We start from the raw sequence: 22,428 nt of genomic DNA, 5'->3' as shown, positions 1-22,428 counted from the left end.
ATATGCTTCGAAGCAAACCCGTATAAATGAGTTCTTTTCAAAGGTAAATTAATTCACATTATGAATATGTAAAACATTAGCAGTTAAATAAAAACACTTGATAATTCGAAGTTTTATTTATTTTCTCTCAAAAATTTCTAACCATTTATTATAATAAAGGGTGGTTAAATTTCAAGGGCCAATGTTGAATGTGAACCACACCTAAACGTCAACGACACCGTTGGACTTCTTTCTTTGGAGTTATTTGAAAGAAAAGGTGTACCGCGATAAGCCAGCAATAATTCAATAGCTAAAGGATGAGATAATTCGGCACATTAACGGCATAGAACCTCAATTATGCCTCAGCGTCATCAAAAATTTGGACCATCGAATGGAGGTGTGCCGCCGAGGCCGCGGCGGCCATTTGGCCGATATTTTGTTCTATACGTAATTGAGCCATACCAATATTATCATAATAAAGAGAAATGACAATAATTTCCTAAAAAAATTTTATTATGTTTAAAATCAACACCGGCCCTTAAAACTTAACGATCCTTAATTGCAAACACTCGATAATTCGTAATATTTTAGGAGTCCCTCGAATTTCGAATTAACGACAGTCGACTGTACCAACATTATTACATATGGAACAAAATAGAATACAGCATTGATCTCAACAAATAATATTTAAATATGGTTCCCTTATCTAGAGGACGAGGGCAGTACAAACCATATCAACTGCAACTGTTCGGCGCTCGTTAGATTTAGGTGCGACGTTTTTTAGCCAAATGTGTAGAGGCTAAACAATACATACTATAAGTTGATTAAAGGGTCTGAAAAGTGTGAAGAAAAATGCGCGAAAATATTTCAAAAATTATAATGAAAAAACGAATACTTTTTGTAAACTTTTGATTGACGATGCAAAAATAATACTTTATTTTCATGCAAATTTGTTTTTTTTTAAACAGTAGAGATGTGAAGGACGCTTGTAAAACATACATATATCACGACTCAAAGATTAAGACTAAGTTTTATACAGATATTACTTTTTTCATATGTACAATAATTTTTTGCTATTTTTTGTTTAGCAACTGTAACTGTAACACGATAAGAAGGCAACGGTTTTTTGCTTTGTCTTAACTTTTCTCCACTCATTAGATTCCTCCTATGTGCATATAGGTATATGTAAAATTTTCAATCAGTTCTAATAGAGACTCTATAGTATTTTGATGCTCACCAGGTTCTATGCATCATCAGTTACACATCTACTGTCAGAGTTACGACAGTATTCAAGTAGTATACCAAAACATTAAATAAAATGTTTATAGCAAAATAAATTTGAAGAAAAGATTAGTAAATCAGAGTACATTATGAATTTCGCAGATCATAAATTTTTCGTGATCTCAGTTAATGTTTTGGTGATCATCTTCATAATTTACACAATAATCGTATTATCTCACACGTAACATAGTAAAGCAAAAGTTCAAAAATACAAAAAACAGTTACATTTAAAGAAAAAAACAAGAATCATGGTGCACATATGAAGCGTTAATATACATATATTGTTGTTGGTGGATTGATTAAAAAAATATAAAAATTAGCTGCAGATCTGGAACTATTCATTATGACTGCGAAGAAATCTATTTGAACTTAAGTTGATCGTTTAAATTGTAAAAAGCGAGTGCCTCAAAATGATGTAACTTTGTAAATAATTAAACTAAATACGATAAGTTATTTCAGTAAATTTGTATTCTATGAAAAATTACCATAGAATTTCACATGCCCCAATATAAAGGGTCTTTCAACGCCTACCATTGATGTCAGTAGTGAATAATTCCTAGACGGCACCTTTTTTTATGTCATCTTTGACATTCGTCAAGTAGACAGATGTACAATTTGAGACGATAGAACAACGCATTAAAATTATTGAAACTTATTATGAAAATTGTCGATATTTAAGAACAAAGTTTCGCAAAATTCGTGATTTTTTTTTGGTGCAAATAATCGTCCGAATGAGTCGGCAAATCAAAGAATGGGTGAAAAAATTTTAAAGAAGCTGGTTCTGTCACGAATAGGAAAAGGACTGTCAGACAAAAACTGGATGTTCTGTTGAGAATATTGCTGCTGTAGCGCAAAGTGTTACTGAACAACCTCCAAAATTTACGATATCTCGGCTTTCTCAACAATTTGGCATTCATGAATCGAGTATTTTGCGGATTTTGCCTATAGACGATTATCTATGGTAGACGTACTCATGGTGGACATTTAAATAATATAATTTTTCACAAATAATAAAAATAATTTTTAAGCCGTGTTTTGAATGAATCTGAGAGAATCGAAAGTTTTACATGTTTTATTTTAAAACAACATCTAGGCGCGTCTTTTGAAAGACTCTTTACAAGTACATTTGTACGATTATTATCGATTTAATATTTCTCTTGGTCCGCTGGTTGTGTTAGTAGTTTTTGTGTCAAAATATGCTGAAAGGCTCGGTTACTCGCTTGAGACTTTGGGGTTGTGGAGTTCTCCAGAATTAGGTAAGGTGGTAAAGGTGAAACTTAAACCGTTTCTGCTGATACCATCTATCTGTTGAGAGTGTTATATAAATGCAAACTCAACAACGCAAATGTTGACGGTTAACGCAGGCATCTTCAGCAAGTTCGATTTAACGTAAGGTAAACCCAATCATCTGATCTGATCTCCAGGCTATTAAATTAGTATTTATTTATTTAGAAAAGCTATACGATTATGAACAAATAATTAATGGCAAATGACTTTGACCACCACGACAATATATTGAAGAATGGGCAGGACATTATAACATAAAATTTGTTTGAGCTGTCAAAAATGTCATATAAATTCTCTTTATTATAAAGAAAATGACGCCATATAAATTTGACTTCTCTCATTAGGTGATGGTCGTTCGTTTTTGTTACGGTATCTGCCTCTCTCTGCCAATTCATTTTAAACTGCTGCTAATTTTTAATTTTTTTTTTTGATGGCTTTTAGCAATTTTCTTTTAACAATCTCCCAATATTTTTCAAAATGGCGCAATTGTGAACAGTTTGGTGGTTTGTAGTCCTTTTGAGCAATATTTACCCGGTATTTTCGTACAATTTTTTTATATGTAAACTACTAAAATATAAGTCATAATTAATCCAATACGATTACTTTGGCTGAAATATCATTTAATAGTGTATTTATTGATGTTGTTCTACAAATAGAGAACCCTGCAGTTTCATACCCCTCCGAACGAGGTTTGCTGTAATCTGCCCATAAATGGCGGTAATTAGAAAACTTCAACATAGTTTTATCTCTTCTTTCATTTCACATTAAGTCACTGTAGATGAATGCATTGAATCGGCATATCAATTTTTTTGAAATATCTTTCACAAACTGACTCAAATGTAATAAATAATCAATGGCACAAGTAAACACATAAAGAAAAAACACAAATTTAGAAAAGAAGAAAAGCTCAAGACAAATAATGGACGTATCAGAAGCACAAATGGAGGAAGGACAGCAGAAGGGGATGGACATCTTCAAAAAAAATTTGATAGCCTTAGCAATATTAAATGCATTGGTCCCAATATTTATAGTAGTGATAACTATTTTAAAATAATAATTTTTTACATTTGTACATATGTATGTATGTATGTATGTATGTATGTATGTGCATGTGTAACACTTGCAGGAATGTATGAATGTATGATTTTGTATTTCAAAAATAAAATAACATTCTAAACTAGTGCGAGTGAGCATTCTCAGTTCGTCCTTAGGGAGGCTTATGCACTGCTCAAATCTCTCGAGCTCGGGTTCTATTAGTAACAAAGCCTCGGAGGACATACAGCTTTCAGCATTCAAGTGTATACCAGTGCAGTAGGATAGACCTACTTCAGTTAACCTTAATGTCCAGATCAATCCAGAATCTATTCACAAATATTACAGCCTTCGCGATATTATCTCTGGGGATTTGGGCAAAAGGAAGCTGCAGGCTCAAGAATTCTATGTTTTTGGATCAAATCATTTTTCCTTTGCCAAAACCTTCCCTAGTCTAACTGCTGACTGCTGAATGACTATATGAAGCGGTGTTACCAAAGGTCACATCGCCCGCGTGATGCAGCCTGCATCCTTGTCAAGACTTTCGGCATCGTACTGTCGATAAAACCGTTCCTAATACCCACATCACCGCTCAGCAAGCTATCATTAGCCCGATTATCTTGGTGTACATCCACCTCAGGATGCTTGTCCTGCAACACCAGTATTTCCTACTACCTGTTTTGCAATTGAATTTGGAACAAGTTAATGGCGATGATTGTCTATCTCGTGCCAGAGTTCATGAGTGGTTCACACGTTTGAGAGATGGTTGTGAGGACATAAATGACAATACACATCAGTAATTACCGAAAACTCCACCGAAATTTTTTGTAAATTTATCAAGATTGAACTGAAATCATTGTTGAAATTCATGGAATCGGAGTTGAATATCTCTAAAACATCGATTTATCGCATTGTAACTGATAATTTGGTCTTACGAAAGGTCCATGCACATTCCGCCCCAGACGAGGGGGCCAAACTGTCAGTGCAATTTTCTATCTTGGCATACGTCGAATTCGCCCTGAATACCGCGAATTAGGAAGCTGGCGCTTGCTGCACCATCTCATCGATCCACTTTTGTGACTGATCTTTTGACTAGAAGTCGCATTTGAACCATCAATCACTTACCGTATGGCTCCCTATGACTTCTATCTATTCGGAAAATTGCATTTGGCCATGAAAGGAAAACGTTTTGCGTCCGTAGAGGCCATCCAAAAGGATTGTATCGGCATCCTGAAGGACATACCGGTTAATGACCTGACACATTCTTTTGAAAAGCTTTTAGATCGCGTGAAACAGTGTATCAAGGCCAGAAGGGACTATTTTGAATAAATAAACACGAAGTTATCAGAACAAAGCTCCTGTCGTTTCTATTTTAGCTCAGTCTTTTTTATTTTAGACTTCACCTAGCATGTCGCAAAAGATATTCTCGAACTTACCTCTTACTATGATTACGAAACGAAATCATCCGCGTATCCTTAACAGCAGATGCCGTTATTAGTCGGCAAGTGCAGTAAGTTATCATCCTCACACTCAAAAGCACTCTGGATCTCCTTGAGTCAGCGTAGTGTCCGTAGACTTTCCTGCCCTGTTGTTTGTAATGGCGAGGTTTTACTCGCAGGTTGCTTAGATCTGCTTTTATTATCAATACTCGGCCTTAAAGACTTAGAAAGTGAATAGCCCATTTTACGTATGAATTGGTATTGTGTGAGCTATTCTGCACACTATTGGGATGTAAAAACAAAATACAGAGAAGAGCTTGCTGTACTACCACTGGACGGATGGGGTCCAGCCTTCGGGGCCTTGCTCAGATCACATAAACTCAGGATCCATCTTATTACTTGCTGAATAAAGAAGTAAGTATTCCAATTCGTTTGAGCCTGCCTTGGATACTTAATGCAGGCTCCAAGCCGTGAGCCTGAGCCTTCGGTAAGTGTGGAGCTGGCAAGTCGCGTGCTCTTTCTTCCTTATTTCACGTCTATGTTAAATCAATCTTTATGACATGGCTCATAGACAGTGGGAGTTACAGATTGTAACATGAGACAGACGAATGGAAATTTAGTATTTGCAATACTAAGCTGGATGTAATTCGTGCCAAAGAAGAGATGGTTCCCCTGGGCTATAAAAGAAGAAAAATATGTGAAAATTCATAAAAATATCCAATTTATTACTCTTTGCAAAGCTATTAATAGATTAAAGAGTTGGGGACAGTCAGAGGCATTCATAAATAAATGTTTTTAATAATACTTTTTCTTGACTTCACCAATTTAAACATATTTTTTTGGACGAAGTAGTGCTTTATTTATTTGGTTCATCTAAAATCAATCTTTTTTTTTTTTTTGGACGAAGTTAGAGCCATCTTTATTGGATCCCCTCTCAGAAGTAGTGCTTTATTTATTTAGTTCATCTAAAATCAATGAAAGAAAATAAAGTTCCTTAGTTCAATAGTACTTCTAGTACTTTATCAAATAACATAAGGTGAAGTGAAACGGTTGAAGTACCACTCTGGCACTCCCCAATTAGCACTAAATCGGCTGTTTGTTACCATTATGAGACCCCCAGCAGGTAGATATCTACAGTCAACCATAGCACTCAGAGGCCTTAATCGTCTAGCTGCCAAACCTGGACATCTACAGAGAAAGCGCTCAACAGTCTCTTGCTCTGAAAGGTCTCAGCGGGTTAAATGGTAGACCTAGCTTTTTCGCATGTGTGCCGATCGTCCAATGAACGGTAAACTCAGTTTGGAGTTCGGAAATTCAATGGTATAGAGTCCCCAGGACTTTCTGAGTCCTCGGTCTATTGTACTGGGGCCAAAGGGAATGCTCTACCTTTCCATTAAGGCAAAGTTTTTCATTCTAATGCCATAATTTTTTGTTTTTCTATCTTCTATAAAAAGAAATAATATTTTTAGATGTCCCACGCACCAAACAAAGTTCTAATTTTAAAAGCAAGATTTAACCACTAGATAGATTTGATTCGCATAAGTACTGGCTGAAAACGAACTTCCTAATTCCTCTTTATCGACACATTTATAAATTCCTTTTCAGAGTTGGTCAATTCGTTCTCGAATCTTTCTTCAGTTTGTTTTTGTTTCGTTCGATCATCTGACTGATCTGAATTATTTGAATGTAGTTTCTTTATTTTTACATTGTCGTTTTATTTTATTTAATACAATACATTTGGGCAAGCAATGATTTCCTGCTACGTTTAATAATCTGTATTAAAGCGCGCCCCTTATTTGGCTATCATTTTTATGTGCATATGTACGTAAATATCGCTCACTTGTTGGAAGAACGTCATAACTCAAAAATCCAAAATTTCAGAAAAAACGGCTTCAAATCCTTCCATTTACTATGGTCCTAGGTAGTTAGGTATAGTGGTTGTCCATTGACACTCCTAGGCCTGCTGTAGGCCCATTGTGATACCACCAGGCCTGTCCCCTCTCCTCACTCTACATTGCCCTCATTGAACCAACTCGTGGCTTTAATATATCTAACAAGGTTTGTTATTTTTAAATTGGCATCCGCATAGAAAGTGTTCTATATTCTCTTCTTCTTCTTCAATGTCGTTACAGCTTCTGCAATAGGCCTACTCCTAATTTACTGGCATGCCTGCCAATCAGACAGTACCCTGTTAGGACCCCAAGAAATTTTCTCATGCTCTTTCTGTTCAGTTTCATCAGTGGTTTTGTGCGGACCATGTTCCATTCTAGCTACTTGTTGCATAGGTCAGGGACTGAGTGAATAGCCTGTTGACAGCTCTGATAGTGTGTTTGTAAAGGGTGGTTAAATTTCAAGGGCCGATGTTGAATGTGAACCACACCTAAACGTCAACGACACCGTTGCAGTTCTTTCTTTGGGGTTATTTGAAAGAAAAGGTGTACATCGATAAGCCAGCAACAATTCAAGAGCTAAAGGATGAGATAATTCGGCACATTAATGGCAAAGAACCTCAATTATGCCTCAGCGTCATCGAAAATTTGGACCATCGGATAGAGGTGTGCCGCCGTGGCCGCGACAGCCATTTGGCCGATATTTTGTTCCATACGTGATTGAGCCATACCAGTATTATTATAATAAAGAGAAATGGCAATAATTTTCTAAAAAAATTGTATTTAATTCAAAAACAATACCGGCCCTTGAAACTTAACCATCCTTTAGATAAGGAACTATTTGCATTTGGTGGTCTTTGGAGGTGTGCGGCCGAGGCCGCGGTGGCCATTTGGCCGATATTTTGTTTCATACGTAATTGAGCCATACCAATATTATCATAATAAAGAGAAGTGACAACAATTTCCTAAAAAAATTGTATTTTATTCAAAATCAACACCGGCCCATGAAACTTAACCACCCTTTATATAATATAAGCATCGTATAAGTAGCTAAAGGTATAGGTATGTTCGCATTGTCTAGATTGATCGGTAATGTGGTACCCAATCTCGTTAGTTGGTCTGCTTTGCAGTTGCCTGCTATGTCTCTGTGACCCGGCACTTAGAGTAAATAAAAATCAGTACAAAAATATTCAGATAATAATAAAACTGCTGTTAATACATATCGCACAGTAGAAAAAAGAGCTGGTGATAATTTTTGCACACTTAACTAAATTTGTTTTCTTTTTGACACTCTCGCAGCTGATGAGCGATATATCGAATTTTATTTACCTTATTGTGCACTAATCGAGTCTAAGTTCCGAAATAAGCTTGTTTTTTAATTAAAGTAATTGGTTTTTGAAGTCACGTTTTAATTGCATACATTATGCATATGTATACGAGAATTTATGTACTTATACATAGACAATAACCACATGTTTTGCTTAATAACTTTTTGAACTCGATTATTTTGCAAAAACCCCTTTCAAGTTTTCGTAACACACCGAGCGTCAATAATACATAATATTCAGAACAATTATGGAGTACACTCGTATACTTACGCGCATTGTCGAACGATTACAATAACAACAATGAGCAACTACTTGAATAGCTTTAATTAGCTTGAGCATCTTTTCGGTTAAAAAGAGGCGTAGAGAGAAAGAGCACTCAACTCTTTTTGAATCAAATAATGACGTTATAGGAAAACAGAAAAAGTACCATGGGTTTATCACCTACACAAGTGTGTGAAGAGTAGAAATTCAAATATTTTGCAAACAACTGATTTGTACTCGGATGCATGTACTTTAGGATGGATCGGCTTATACGGAAAAGCAATATATTCATACATATATAAGTATAGCATTTCTTGTACCAGAAGCCTTAAAAATCTCTCTTCTGGGGAATGGGTAGATCATGCCTGTGTGAGTTCATGGTACATAAGTGCAATTTTGGGTGTATAGAGCTCAAAGAAGCATAGCTTTCGAATCCAGCTGTCATATCTTGTGACTTATATGTATGAAAAGGACTTGATTTAAGTCAAAATACGCATAAATGCATTACTAAACTCGGTTTATCGTTCTCCGTGTAAAATATAACATAATTATTAGTTTAAATTAGTATTTAATAATTAATTAATTAAAATACAGTACACAATTTGATCATTGTTGATTAAGTGTTTCATAGGAAAAGATCATTTCCTAATTAAAGTTATGAAATACAATAAAAAAATAGAAAATAATTGACAAGTATACTTCTGGTAGGTGCTTAGCCAACCTCCTCCTCCTCCTATTTGTGACGCAAATCATTTTTTATGAGGAGCTTTTAAATGGCAGAAATACACTCGGAGATTTGCTATCACCTGCGGAGGGGCGATCGCTATGAGATAAAACTTTTTCTATCATTTTGTTTTTTCATGCACGGAGATTCGAACCCGCATACTCCCGATTGGTAGTCACGCTCCAAACCATTTGCTTACGGCGGCCGAAATATTAATCAAAAAAAACATTTCCATTTAAAAAAAATCCCCATACAGGGTGTCAGTTAATTGGCAGGATTGAAAACTGTACAGTGTACTATGCATATTGGAAATTTTTTCTGGATACGCTGGCATTTTCTAATTACCACTGATTCAATCAGTCGAAGTTATAAAAAATAACGGTTTGATACAACAAACCACTAGGCATTAGGATTTCGAAAAATCTTTAATAAAAAGTTTAAATAAGAGCAAACTAATACAAAACTGTGTGAAATATACTAAAATCAAGGTATATTTCGCAATTTTCAATTTTTTTTTAAATAATTTTTTTTTTAATTAAATTCCATGACAATTTGCCAATTTTGGAGATTTTGCATTTTTGTACTCTTTTAGGTAGTTTTCTATTTTAGATTTAAAGCTGCATTTAATTGTCAGAAATTTAAATAGTGCGTTGGAAAGAGCTAAAAATTGAGTGTCAGAATAGTGAGGATTCGTAAACTGAAATTAAAAATTGAGGTTAGATTAATGCAAAATGTAAAGAATACTTGAGTGACCCCCGTTCGGAACGTAAACTGACCTATATTATTGGTTTTCCACACACATCCTCTTTTTTCTGTATGTTGATCTTTTGTGTTGACCTCATGACACATGGGAGGGCACCATTTTGTGTTCTATCAGCCTTGAGGTGAATGTGAGCTAGGAAGAAATTAAAAAAAACATTGATGTAAACATAAATGTGTAAGCAGCCATCTACATTTAGGTCAGCACAATTCAGTTAAATTCACTGAAAGCCGACAACCTTCTGTATTCCCACAACCATGAAAGAAAATATACATATGTAATGCTTATAATAAACTACGAAACTCCCTTTGTAAAACAAAAAACTGTCCCCCTCGAATCTGAACCGCACCGTCCTAATGAGGTTACTCAAAGCGATTTTTTTGTACACGTACTAGTAAATATGTGTTGGGTATATACCCCTTTCTGTAGCGATAATGCCAATTGAGTGCTTAATTACTTTTCACACCATTTACTCATAAAATAGCTATTTTCTTTTAGTCATTTTCAGTGTATTTAAAACAGTGTCACCGAACGATCCGAACGTCTTAAGCAAAATGTATGAAACCACCAATCAAATTGCAATATATCTTTTACTTTTCACTTTACGCAACGTGATTGTAGCAGCTGATCCAAACGTTATAACCAAATCGGAATGGAATGGCGTTGAGGCGTCCAATGAGCTCACTAGGCAATCTTTGCCAGTGGGCCGCGTCGTAATTCTGCACACAGCTGGGATAGACTGCACTGATGTGGTGAGATCGTCAAAGCATAAAATGTATTTACTATAAATCGATTTTATTATCACATGTACTTTTGTTAGGATATCTGCTCTCAGCAAGTTCGAAACATCCAACATTTTCACATGCAAAACTTTAATTTCGATGATATTGCCTATAACTTTCTCATCGGCAATGATGGCAATGTTTACGAGGGACGCGGCTGGGATTATATCGGTGCTGCTATCAAAAATTATAATGTGGGTGGTCTTAGCTTGGCTTTCATGGGCACATTCGTGAAGACCACTCCCAGCGCCCAAGCATTAGACGCGGCTCAATCCCTATTGGAAATGGGTGTACGGACGTCCAAGTTAATTGGGGACTATAAGCTTTTCGGGCATCGCCAATTATCGCCAACGGAAAGTCCGGGCGCGGCCTTGTATGAGATCATAAAGCAGTGGCCACATTGGAGTCGTAGCATTAGTTGAAAAAAGTACCCATATATGCCATTTGTTACCTGTAAAGTAATCCCAAATATACCTACATATATGCAACATTTTTTCCGTCTTTTTCTCAATTTGGGTTTAGTTCGCTTATCTGGCAACACTTTTGCACAAATCTGTAATAGTAACGTTCATTATTTTGCTTGCTATAATTTGGAATTTATAAAAAAGTGACAAATCATTTGAAGGTCGAATTCGAGTATTCAATAAAAAAACGTTGGCCGTAAGCAGAAACGATTGAATCGCAACGGAAAATCATTTTACATTTCCACAACGACGGAAAGATGATAAGACGAAGCAGATACACGACTCGCAGCCATTTACAACGTTTTAAAGGTGAAACATGCCTCAAAAATACGGGGTGTGTTCAAAAAGTATCGGGAATTTTGTGTTTTTTTCAAAAATTATTTATTTATTCATTAATATCTATTTTGTCCCCTTCAAAGTAGTTCCCATGAGATATTATGCACTTGTGCCAGCGTTTTTTCCAATCTTCGAAGCACTTGAAAAATCATTTTTTTTTTAACTTGGTCAGCTCCTCCTTCGATGCCGTCTTTATCTCGTCAATCGTAGCTTAGCGTCGTCCTTTCATGGGCCTCTTCAGTTTCGGGAACACGAAAAAGTTACAGGGGGCCAGATCTGGGGAATACGGTGGCTGTGGCATCCTTAGTGTGTTGTTTTTGGCCAAAAAGTCGCGCACAAGCAACGATGTGTGAGCAGAGGAGTTATCATGATGCAAGAGCCAAGTTTTGTTCTTCCCCAAATCTGGGCGTTTCTGGCGGTTTGCTTCGCGCAATTTACGGATAACTTGCAGGTAATACTCCTTGTTGACCGTTTTAACCTGTGACAAGAACTCATGATGCACAACGCCTCTGCAATCGAGGAAAACGGTAATCAAAACTTTTACATGCGAGCCGAACTTGGCGCACTTTTTTCGGTCTTGGTCCGATCCATTGAGATGATAGAGCTTTGGTTTCCACGTCATAACCATACACCCACGATTCGCGACCAGTTATGGAGTAAATTTGGGTGCTCGCGGACAGAGGCCAACATCTCATTAGCAATGTTCATGCGATGCTGCTTTTGGACGAAATTGAGCAGTTTTGGTACGAAATTTGCGGCGACCCGTCTCATACCCAAATCATTGAAAAAAATTGAATGGCACGAGCCAATCGATATGTCTAGGTCCTCAGCAACTTCTCCAACTGTGATTCGTCGATTGGCTAATACCATTTTCTTCACTTCATTAATTTTTTTGTCTGTTGTTGAAGTACTCGGGCGTCCGGCAAGCTTTTCGTCGTTCACATATTTTCGGCCTTCTGAGAACATTTTGTGCCACCGATAAACGTTACTTTGGTCCAAAGTAGCTTCTCCGTATGACACAGTCAACATTCGGAATGCATCCGCGCACTTAATTTCTTTTTTCACACAAAATTTGATACAGATACTTTTATCCATCTTTTTGAATTGGTGAAAATCGAAGGCGAGCCGAAACACGTGCAAGCAAAGGAGCTGGCAACAATTTACTGAACATTCAAAATGGCCGAACTCGTCGGTATGAGTACCAACATAACGCCACAAAAAATCAAAATTCGATATACGTAACCTGCAAAAGTTCAAAATTCGCGATACTTTTTTGATTTATTATTATTGATTTATTTTGCAAAAGTAAAAACATAGCATTAATACATCATGTTTCGACCTGACTAGTAAAATTTAAAAAAGAAAATTAATAATTGTAAAAGTTATCGCTGTTTGTTTGGAGCCCGTTTCTCCAGAAATCCCTTGCGGTGATCATCACAAGTCCTTGGAGATTCATCTAAAATCAATCGGACAAGAGAAATTAGTCTTATTAATAGATAATCTTGTGCCTGATCGAAGCTTGATTTTTTTTTTAATTAACAATATGGCGCTTCAGGAAATATTTTTAAGATTTTCGAGAAAAAAACGACAATTAATTGTTAAAAAAAATAGAAATTTTTGAAAAAAATCCTTCAATCAGCCACGAGTTTTTATGTTTTCCAAAAGCAGTATAAATTTTATTGAAATCTACCAAGCGGTTTTTTAAGTTACAGTCATCACCAGTTCAAAGAACATAATTTTGGGAAAAACGCAGTTAAAGTTTTGCTACCGATTACCGGGGCGCCCGAGCGTCCTTTGTTAATTGTTGAATAACTCGAAAAGTATTTGTCGGATTCACTTCAAATTTTCACACAGTATTTTAAAGATATAATATTTTAAGCAAATGCAAAAAAAAACAATTTTTTGAATAAAAAAAAACTTTTAAAAAGTAAAAATTAAACTTTTGGTGAAAATTAAACGGTCGACAACACCGTTTTCATTTTGACGCTTTGCCTTGTCATTATTCGTTGAAAATCGTTTGCAAACTGTGAACATTTGAGTAAGTATTATATAAAATCGAATTAATTTTCAAATTAATAACGTTTTCAATTATTTAGTCCGCTAGATGCGCGGTTCATCTGGTTGGACAGACAACCAGTTATCAAGGTCACCTCGAATACACATATGAGAAAACTTCAAGATAAAGCGCAAGAACATATACAGACTGAACGAGCTGGAGTAACTCTATAATAATAATAAGCGAGATTACCCATACAAAATTTCTCTCCCAAAACCTGAGATTAGAAAAGTAATCCTAGATAAAACCATACTTTTTGACATACAACCCTTTGCTTCCTGTGTAATAGTTAGATCATTATTTTAGTGTAAAGAAAAACGTCAAAGTAAAAACTAAATAAAATGGATGCCAGCAAAGAAAACAGGTTTGTGACATAATTCTAATAAAATGTTTGTTAGATATTATTAACTATGCATTCATATAACAGAAAAAACGCGCGTGTCCACAAACGCTTTGTTCTCTTATTACTTATAAAATATAATGTCGAATTTCGCATGCGCTTGTATTTTTCTTAGTACTTATCAAAATTTTGTAAATTTAATTTAATTTGCAATTAATACTACTTCTGCTACTTCTTATAAATGATTATTAAAGAACATTTGTTCATGAACATTTTATATTCATATTTTTAAGGAATCGGCCGATGCCGATGCCTTGCCCACAGGCCGATTAATCGGCATTGGCATCTCCCAAAAATTGGCAATCGGTCGGATTCTAAACTAAATACAGTGAAACCTCCCCTTGCGGACACCTCCAATAAGCGGACACTCCCCATAACCGGACAAAAACTGAGGAACCAAGCTTTATGTTGTGTTTTTAGAACGAATCCCACTCTAATAACCGGACGCGGACACTTTTTCTCATTTTTTTTGTTCGAATCACCTCTCGAAAGCGGACGCGGACCTCTCGGTAACGGACAAGCAAAATATATCACTGAACAAATGTGTAAAGAAAATAATAAAAACCTCTCATAAGCGGACGGGATACTTTAATCCACGGACAACAAAGATAGTAGATAGACAATAGTTGAAATAAAAGATATTAAAAGAATATGGATGGGCGGTGATAACGTCAACAAAAAGAAAAAGTTCTTAAACGCGGATGGCTCAAAAATTGACCATTTGAGTTTCGAATGGTTCGTTAAGGCCAGAAGCCAAAATATACCAATATCGGGTATTATTATAAGCGAAAAAGCAGAAGAAATCGCTGGCCGATTAGGTATTCAAAAATTTTCTGCGTCAAATGGATGGTTGGAGAAATGGCGTAGGCGTCATAATATGACTTTCAAAAGAATATGTGGGGAATCTTCCGAGGTTAATTTTGAGGATTGTGTGCCAATATGGTTGGAGATAAAGAAAAGCCGTTGGTTATCGGAAAAGCAGCATGCCCACGCGCCTTTAAAAGAGGCAATTTAGGAAGTTTGCCAGTGGAATGGAAGTCAAACCGGAAAGCTTGGATGTGAAATTATGTGTGAGTGGCTAAAAATGCTTGATAAAAAAATGGGCTGCCAAAAGAGAAAAATTGTATTATTTTTGGACAATGCTACAACTCACCCTCGAGATATTAAACTAGATAGCATAAAGTTGATCTTTTTACCTGCTAATACAACTTGCGTTTGTTAGCCCCTCGATCAGGGTATAATACAAAATTTTAAGTGTCATTACAGATGCCATATAATCAAACATATTTTGACAAAATTAGGAGACATTCCAATGGACAGACTCAAAAACTTTTGACATTTTGGAGGCTGTTCTTTTATTAAATCTTCACGGCAGAAACAATTTAGAATTGTTTTTCGAAAGCCGGGTTTCAAAAAGCTCCGCTTGAATGTTCTGACTTCGAGGCAGAGGATGATATTCCCATATCGACACTAGCGGCTTTGATAAAGATTTTAAATGAAAATCAGCAAGGTCAGTATACAGAAGAGTTTTTGTTAATCGACGAAGTTGTTAATACAGAAGACAATAATATTGACGTTGTCATTGACGAAATGAATACTGAGGAATTATCTGACGGAGAAAGCGAAGACTCAAATTATGTATGTGTCCAGGATGAATGTCAGATCAAGTCATATCCTGAAGCATTAGAACAACTGCGTCGCATTAAAGAATTTCTAAGAGACGATATTACTGGATTCCAATACGCCAAGACTTTAGAATGTCATCTTGAAAACCTTTTTCTGAAACATAAACAGGAAAATCTACGACAGACAACGGTATATGAATTTTTGAAGCCTAAAATATAAATACCTATGTTCAATCAAATATGTACATTCAAATGTGTAAATATACTCATTGTTCCCAATATAAAAATGTACATACATACATATATATTTTTCAATAAATATGAAAAAAACTGAACGTACCATAAAAGAACATAAAAAAATTATTCAAAATGGGTGGGATAGTAATTTTAACCTAGAGTTTTTTTTCAACCCCCATAAGCAGACACTCCCCATAAGCGGACGAAAATTGTGGAACCGTGAGTGTCCGCTTGTGGGAGGTTTCACTGTATTAAGTTCAGTTTTTTTTTTCTTTTTATTAGTATTATTTTACATGTGGCAATACTTTTGTTGACTTTGAAAGCAGTCAGTTTTAAGCTATAAGTTAAGTTAATTCATGTGGGTAGAATAATTAAAGTTGATACAGTAGCCCCAAGCGAAACTGTTACAGTTCAAAAAAAATTATTTATTGTCATAAATCATAAGTAAAACAAACGGTTCAAAAAAGTTATTGCATATTCTATTACTATATACAGTGGTAACAATTAGGAACAAAATAATTTAACTCAAATTTTTAATTCAATTACATATTAAGTGAGGTGAAAAAATAAAATGCATGTAATTCAATGCTAAAGTGAAACTCGTACATTATATAAAAGTAAAATTAACGTAAATATTAATATTTCGTATGCCTTTGTTTCTGATAGCCATGTGTAATCTATTTGTCCTACTTTTCACAAGTTTTTCACAAAAGCAGGGCTCAATTTTTTGCCATTTGTCCCGAAGGACTCTCTTCATGTCATCCTTTGAATTTATGCTATGCTGGCGAACTTTCCCATCGAGATAGCTCCACAGTTCTCAATGGATTTTAAATTTGGACTCTGAGCTGGTATATCTATGACATGCGCGCTATTATATAGCAACCACGACCGCAAAATATACGCTGTATGCTTCAGGCCATTGTCGTGATAAAAATGCAAATCTTCCCCTAAACCAAGTTTTTCTTTACAAAATGGCAATTTTTCTTTTAAAATGTTAAGATACACAGCCTGATTCTTAATACCCTCATCCTGGCCCAGATACAGAAAATTAACGCCACACCATTACTGACCCAACACCGTGCTTTACTGTAGGCTTCATATTTTTGGCAAGTTAAGCTTCATTTGATCTTATCCATACACAGGGTCTGCCATCTGAACCAAAAAGGTTGAACTTGCTTTCATCAGTGAATAGCACGTTCCGCCAAAATGAGAAATCTTTTGATTGATGCTTCTTGGCAAATCGTAGCCTTGCTTTACGATTACGTACGTTGATATGGTGTTTATGCCTTGCTCTTCTGCCGTTGATATCAGCCTTATTGAGTATATTTCTAATTGTCTGTGGGCAACATTTTTCCCCAAATCATTTTCGGCGATTGCTACGAATTTCGGTGCTCCTTTTTGACTAACCGTAGAATATATTGTTCACCACTCGGAAAGAAAATTTTGTTGTTTGCAACTTTTAATCTATTTTTAACACTCCTATCCTCTTCGTACTGTTTTATGATGATTTACCAATTCCGATTCCAGATATTTACCGAGGCGATTTTTGGCTTTCGTAATGATGAATTACTAATTTTCACACTTCACTCTTTGTCTGCCCATTTCGCCTTTTTATTATTCTTTATCAACAAATAACACAATATTCAATATATGGCAAAGAAGTTTAATGTTTGGGACTTCCCCGAACTCCAAAATAACGTGAACATAGGTGTGATTGCAATCAGTGTTGCCTGATAAATTAATACGGTACGAGTTTGGCTTTTGCGTTGAAAACAAGGTGAATTTATTAAGGTGACAGCATTCACCCAGCTGAATTTTTCACCGTAGGTATGGATATGCTACCCCCACATATGCTTTTTATTTTATATTAACACTCTTTATTTGTGATGTTTAATTCAAGGCAGTTAAAATAAAACTAATAACTTATAAAGGAACTCTAGTTTTTATATGTCTTGTCGTTTGCAAGAACGCTTCTCGAATGATCTCTTTCTTAGAACGCATAACGACGTTAAAATTAAATTGAATAATGAATAATGAATTCAGTGTGGCCAAAAGGATAGGTATAGGTGTGTTCCCGTACGACACTTTCAGCTGTGTTCCCACAGTATGTTTACATTCGTATGTTTACATTCGCTTGCTGATTTTGACGTGATGGTTGGACCAAACGCAACAACAAATACATGTAGGGTTTTACTTATATGTGTTGGCTGTCACCTGTAATAAATTCGCCTTGGTTGAAAATATTCACTTGCTTTTCAGGGAGCTTTTCAAATTTTGCTTTTGCCATTTAATGCACTACCCAGTACACTAAATTAGTTTTTATCGCTATACTAGTCCCCCTATTTAATGTAAAATCAAATATCTATCTAGGTGGATGTACGAATTTCGCTTGGAGCTACTGTATTACTATTTCCCTTTTTATCAATAAATACTTATCAATACTTTTGTCCGAGACTGTACTATATATAGAAAAGCAAAAAAATAAAGGAAGCATTCTCATACTACCCATTGGGTTTTGGCCCCAGCATTTAAAGCAACTTTCCAGTGGAAACCTCCACTTTTGACAAACGTTTTGAGGACTATGTTTTAAGGGAATAAACCTTGAATATCTGGTTACTTTATGGTTTTTGACCGAATTTCACATTACATTAATGCGTTGCCGGTGTAGCGTTATACTCTACTTTTACATACAAATACAATCTACTCATCTATCAGTCTTACTTCTTCAAGGAGCAGACGAAACGCATTCATTATGGCAGGCCCATTGTTCTCCAAAGGTGTACGGGGAATGTTTCATGCCGTTACAAGAACAACAACATGTTGGCATGTAATGGTGCAATAATTTACTGTCAGACTTTAACCCTTTCGCGATATTGTTGCCATATGGCAATAGTAAACTTTAAAAGGCCGTCAACACTCTCTTATAAAAAATATCAACTTTTTTGTTACATATTTTCAAAAATTGAAGCTTAATGGTTAAACAGAAATAAAATAAATAATAACTGCCCATTATATATCGGTAATACAACATTTTTAAAGAAAGCCTTCTGGCATATAGCACTTCACTCTGAAATTTGTATTTTGCATTTTTAGATTTTTGAGGCATTTTGGGCAAATGTTTTCAACAATTTTTGAATAAAGTATATAGAAAAATGTTCAATCTGTCATTTGGCATATAAATATTTTTTCGCTCGCAGCTTTAAAAGCTGTGCTAATTTTTGAAACTAAGCTTGTTGCCATATGGCAACAAATTTCTCGTAAGGTGTTAACTTGCATTAGATTGCAGAAGGAGTTTATTTGCGATTGAAACCAAAACAAAACATTTGTCGCCATATGGCAACATTAAAAAAAAAGCACTTAACAAAAAAAAAAAAAAAAAAAATGTTTTTGTATTGTTATTGGTCCTAAAATAAATATTCAGACAAAAATTTGGATTTTTTGGATAGCGCAATAAAAAGATGTAGCGAAAGGGTTAACACGAAGGACTTTAGTTCATGCCAGTAGACTCTCTAGACCCTCTAGCCAAAATCCTCATTCAAGTGAGATTCGTCAACATATCGCTGATTTAGGCCCGCACCCTGAAAAACAAGATCAACACAATCAAAAATCCAGTCGCCAGAAGAAATCGCTGGCCGATTAGGTATTCAAAAATTTTCTGCGTCAAATGGATGGTTGGAGAAATGGCGTAGGCGTCATAATATGACTTTCAAAAGAATATGTGGGGAATCTTCCGAGGTTAATTTTGAGGATTGTGTGCCAATATGGTTGGAGATAAAGAAAAGCCGTTGGTTATCGGAAAAGCAGCATGCCCACGCGCCTTTAAAAGAGGCAATTTAGGAAGTTTGCCAGTGGAATGGAAGTCAAACCGGAAAGCTTGGATGTGAAATTATGTGTGAGTGGCTAAAAATGCTTGATAAAAAAATGGGCTGCCAAAAGAGAAAAATTGTATTATTTTTGGACAATGCTACAACTCACCCTCGAGATATTAAACTAGATAGCATAAAGTTGATCTTTTTACCTGCTAATACAACTTGCGTTTGTTAGCCCCTCGATCAGGGTATAATACAAAATTTTAAGTGTCATTACAGATGCCATATAATCAAACATATTTTGACAAAATTAGGAGACATTCCAATGGACAGACTCAAAAACTTTTGACATTTTGGAGGCTGTTCTTTTATTAAATCTTCACGGCAGAAACAATTTAGAATTGTTTTTCGAAAGCCGGGTTTCAAAAAGCTCCGCTTGAATGTTCTGACTTCGAGGCAGAGGATGATATTCCCATATCGACACTAGCGGCTTTGATAAAGATTTTAAATGAAAATCAGCAAGGTCAGTATACAGAAGAGTTTTTGTTAATCGACGAAGTTGTTAATACAGAAGACAATAATATTGACGTTGTCATTGACGAAATGAATACTGAGGAATTATCTGACGGAGAAAGCGAAGACTCAAATTATGTATGTGTCCAGGATGAATGTCAGATCAAGTCATATCCTGAAGCATTAGAACAACTGCGTCGCATTAAAGAATTTCTAAGAGACGATATTACTGGATTCCAATACGCCAAGACTTTAGAATGTCATCTTGAAAACCTTTTTCTGAAACATAAACAGGAAAATCTACGACAGACAACGGTATATGAATTTTTGAAGCCTAAAATATAAATACCTATGTTCAATCAAATATGTACATTCAAATGTGTAAATATACTCATTGTTCCCAATATAAAAATGTACATACATACATATATATTTTTCAATAAATATGAAAAAAACTGAACGTACCATAAAAGAACATAAAAAAATTATTCAAAATGGGTGGGATAGTAATTTTAACCTAGAGTTTTTTTTCAACCCCCATAAGCAGACACTCCCCATAAGCGGACGAAAATTGTGGAACCGTGAGTGTCCGCTTGTGGGAGGTTTCACTGTATTAAGTTCAGTTTTTTTTTTCTTTTTATTAGTATTATTTTACATGTGGCAATACTTTTGTTGACTTTGAAAGCAGTCAGTTTTAAGCTATAAGTTAAGTTAATTCATGTGGGTAGAATAATTAAAGTTGATACAGTAGCCCCAAGCGAAACTGTTACAGTTCAAAAAAAATTATTTATTGTCATAAATCATAAGTAAAACAAACGGTTCAAAAAAGTTATTGCATATTCTATTACTATATACAGTGGTAACAATTAGGAACAAAATAATTTAACTCAAATTTTTAATTCAATTACATATTAAGTGAGGTGAAAAAATAAAATGCATGTAATTCAATGCTAAAGTGAAACTCGTACATTATATAAAAGTAAAATTAACGTAAATATTAATATTTCGTATGCCTTTGTTTCTGATAGCCATGTGTAATCTATTTGTCCTACTTTTCACAAGTTTTTCACAAAAGCAGGGCTCAATTTTTTGCCATTTGTCCCGAAGGACTCTCTTCATGTCATCCTTTGAATTTATGCTATGCTGGCGAACTTTCCCATCGAGATAGCTCCACAGTTCTCAATGGATTTTAAATTTGGACTCTGAGCTGGTATATCTATGACATGCGCGCTATTATATAGCAACCACGACCGCAAAATATACGCTGTATGCTTCAGGCCATTGTCGTGATAAAAATGCAAATCTTCCCCTAAACCAAGTTTTTCTTTACAAAATGGCAATTTTTCTTTTAAAATGTTAAGATACACAGCCTGATTCTTAATACCCTCATCCTGGCCCAGATACAGAAAATTAACGCCACACCATTACTGACCCAACACCGTGCTTTACTGTAGGCTTCATATTTTTGGCAAGTTAAGCTTCATTTGATCTTATCCATACACAGGGTCTGCCATCTGAACCAAAAAGGTTGAACTTGCTTTCATCAGTGAATAGCACGTTCCGCCAAAATGAGAAATCTTTTGATTGATGCTTCTTGGCAAATCGTAGCCTTGCTTTACGATTACGTACGTTGATATGGTGTTTATGCCTTGCTCTTCTGCCGTTGATATCAGCCTTATTGAGTATATTTCTAATTGTCTGTGGGCAACATTTTTCCCCAAATCATTTTCGGCGATTGCTACGAATTTCGGTGCTCCTTTTTGACTAACCGTAGAATATATTGTTCACCACTCGGAAAGAAAATTTTGTTGTTTGCAACTTTTAATCTATTTTTAACACTCCTATCCTCTTCGTACTGTTTTATGATGATTTACCAATTCCGATTCCAGATATTTACCGAGGCGATTTTTGGCTTTCGTAATGATGAATTACTAATTTTCACACTTCACTCTTTGTCTGCCCATTTCGCCTTTTTATTATTCTTTATCAACAAATAACACAATATTCAATATATGGCAAAGAAGTTTAATGTTTGGGACTTCCCCGAACTCCAAAATAACGTGAACATAGGTGTGATTGCAATCAGTGTTGCCTGATAAATTAATACGGTACGAGTTTGGCTTTTGCGTTGAAAACAAGGTGAATTTATTAAGGTGACAGCATTCACCCAGCTGAATTTTTCACCGTAGGTATGGATATGCTACCCCCACATATGCTTTTTATTTT

At 35.4% G+C, this 22,428-nt stretch overlaps 1 protein-coding gene across 1 annotated transcript; it reads left to right on the top strand.

Moving 5' to 3' along the window:
* Positions 1 to 1,199: 1,199 nt before the first annotated feature.
* LOC128861737 (peptidoglycan-recognition protein SD-like) lies at positions 1,200 to 11,254 on the top strand. The gene is made up of 3 exons (XM_054100104.1): positions 1,200 to 1,272; positions 10,479 to 10,732; positions 10,801 to 11,254. Exons 1-3 carry the CDS (start codon positions 1,209 to 1,211, stop codon positions 11,182 to 11,184), a joined length of 702 nt encoding a protein of 233 aa, XP_053956079.1. The 5' UTR covers positions 1,200 to 1,208; the 3' UTR covers positions 11,185 to 11,254.
* The last annotated feature ends 11,174 nt before the right edge of the window (positions 11,255 to 22,428 follow it).

This window comes from Anastrepha ludens, chromosome 4 (genome assembly GCF_028408465.1).
Source record: "Anastrepha ludens isolate Willacy chromosome 4, idAnaLude1.1, whole genome shotgun sequence".
Lineage (NCBI taxonomy): Eukaryota > Metazoa > Arthropoda > Insecta > Diptera > Tephritidae > Anastrepha > Anastrepha ludens.
The sequence above is the reverse complement of the archived record's forward strand: the minus strand, read 5'-3'. Positions and strand labels throughout refer to the sequence as shown.

Excerpts from the sequence above, each read along its gene's own strand:
- LOC128861737 (XM_054100104.1), top strand. The coding sequence starts at position 1,209 with ATGCTCACCAGGTTCTATGCATCATCAGTTACACATCTACTGTCAGAG. Across the intron at positions 1,273-10,478 it reads AGAGTTACGACAGTATTCAA|TCATTTTCAGTGTATTTAAA; the intron begins GTAGTATACCAA and ends ATTTTCTTTTAG. Across the intron at positions 10,733-10,800 it reads GGATAGACTGCACTGATGTG|GATATCTGCTCTCAGCAAGT; the intron begins GTGAGATCGTCA and ends TACTTTTGTTAG.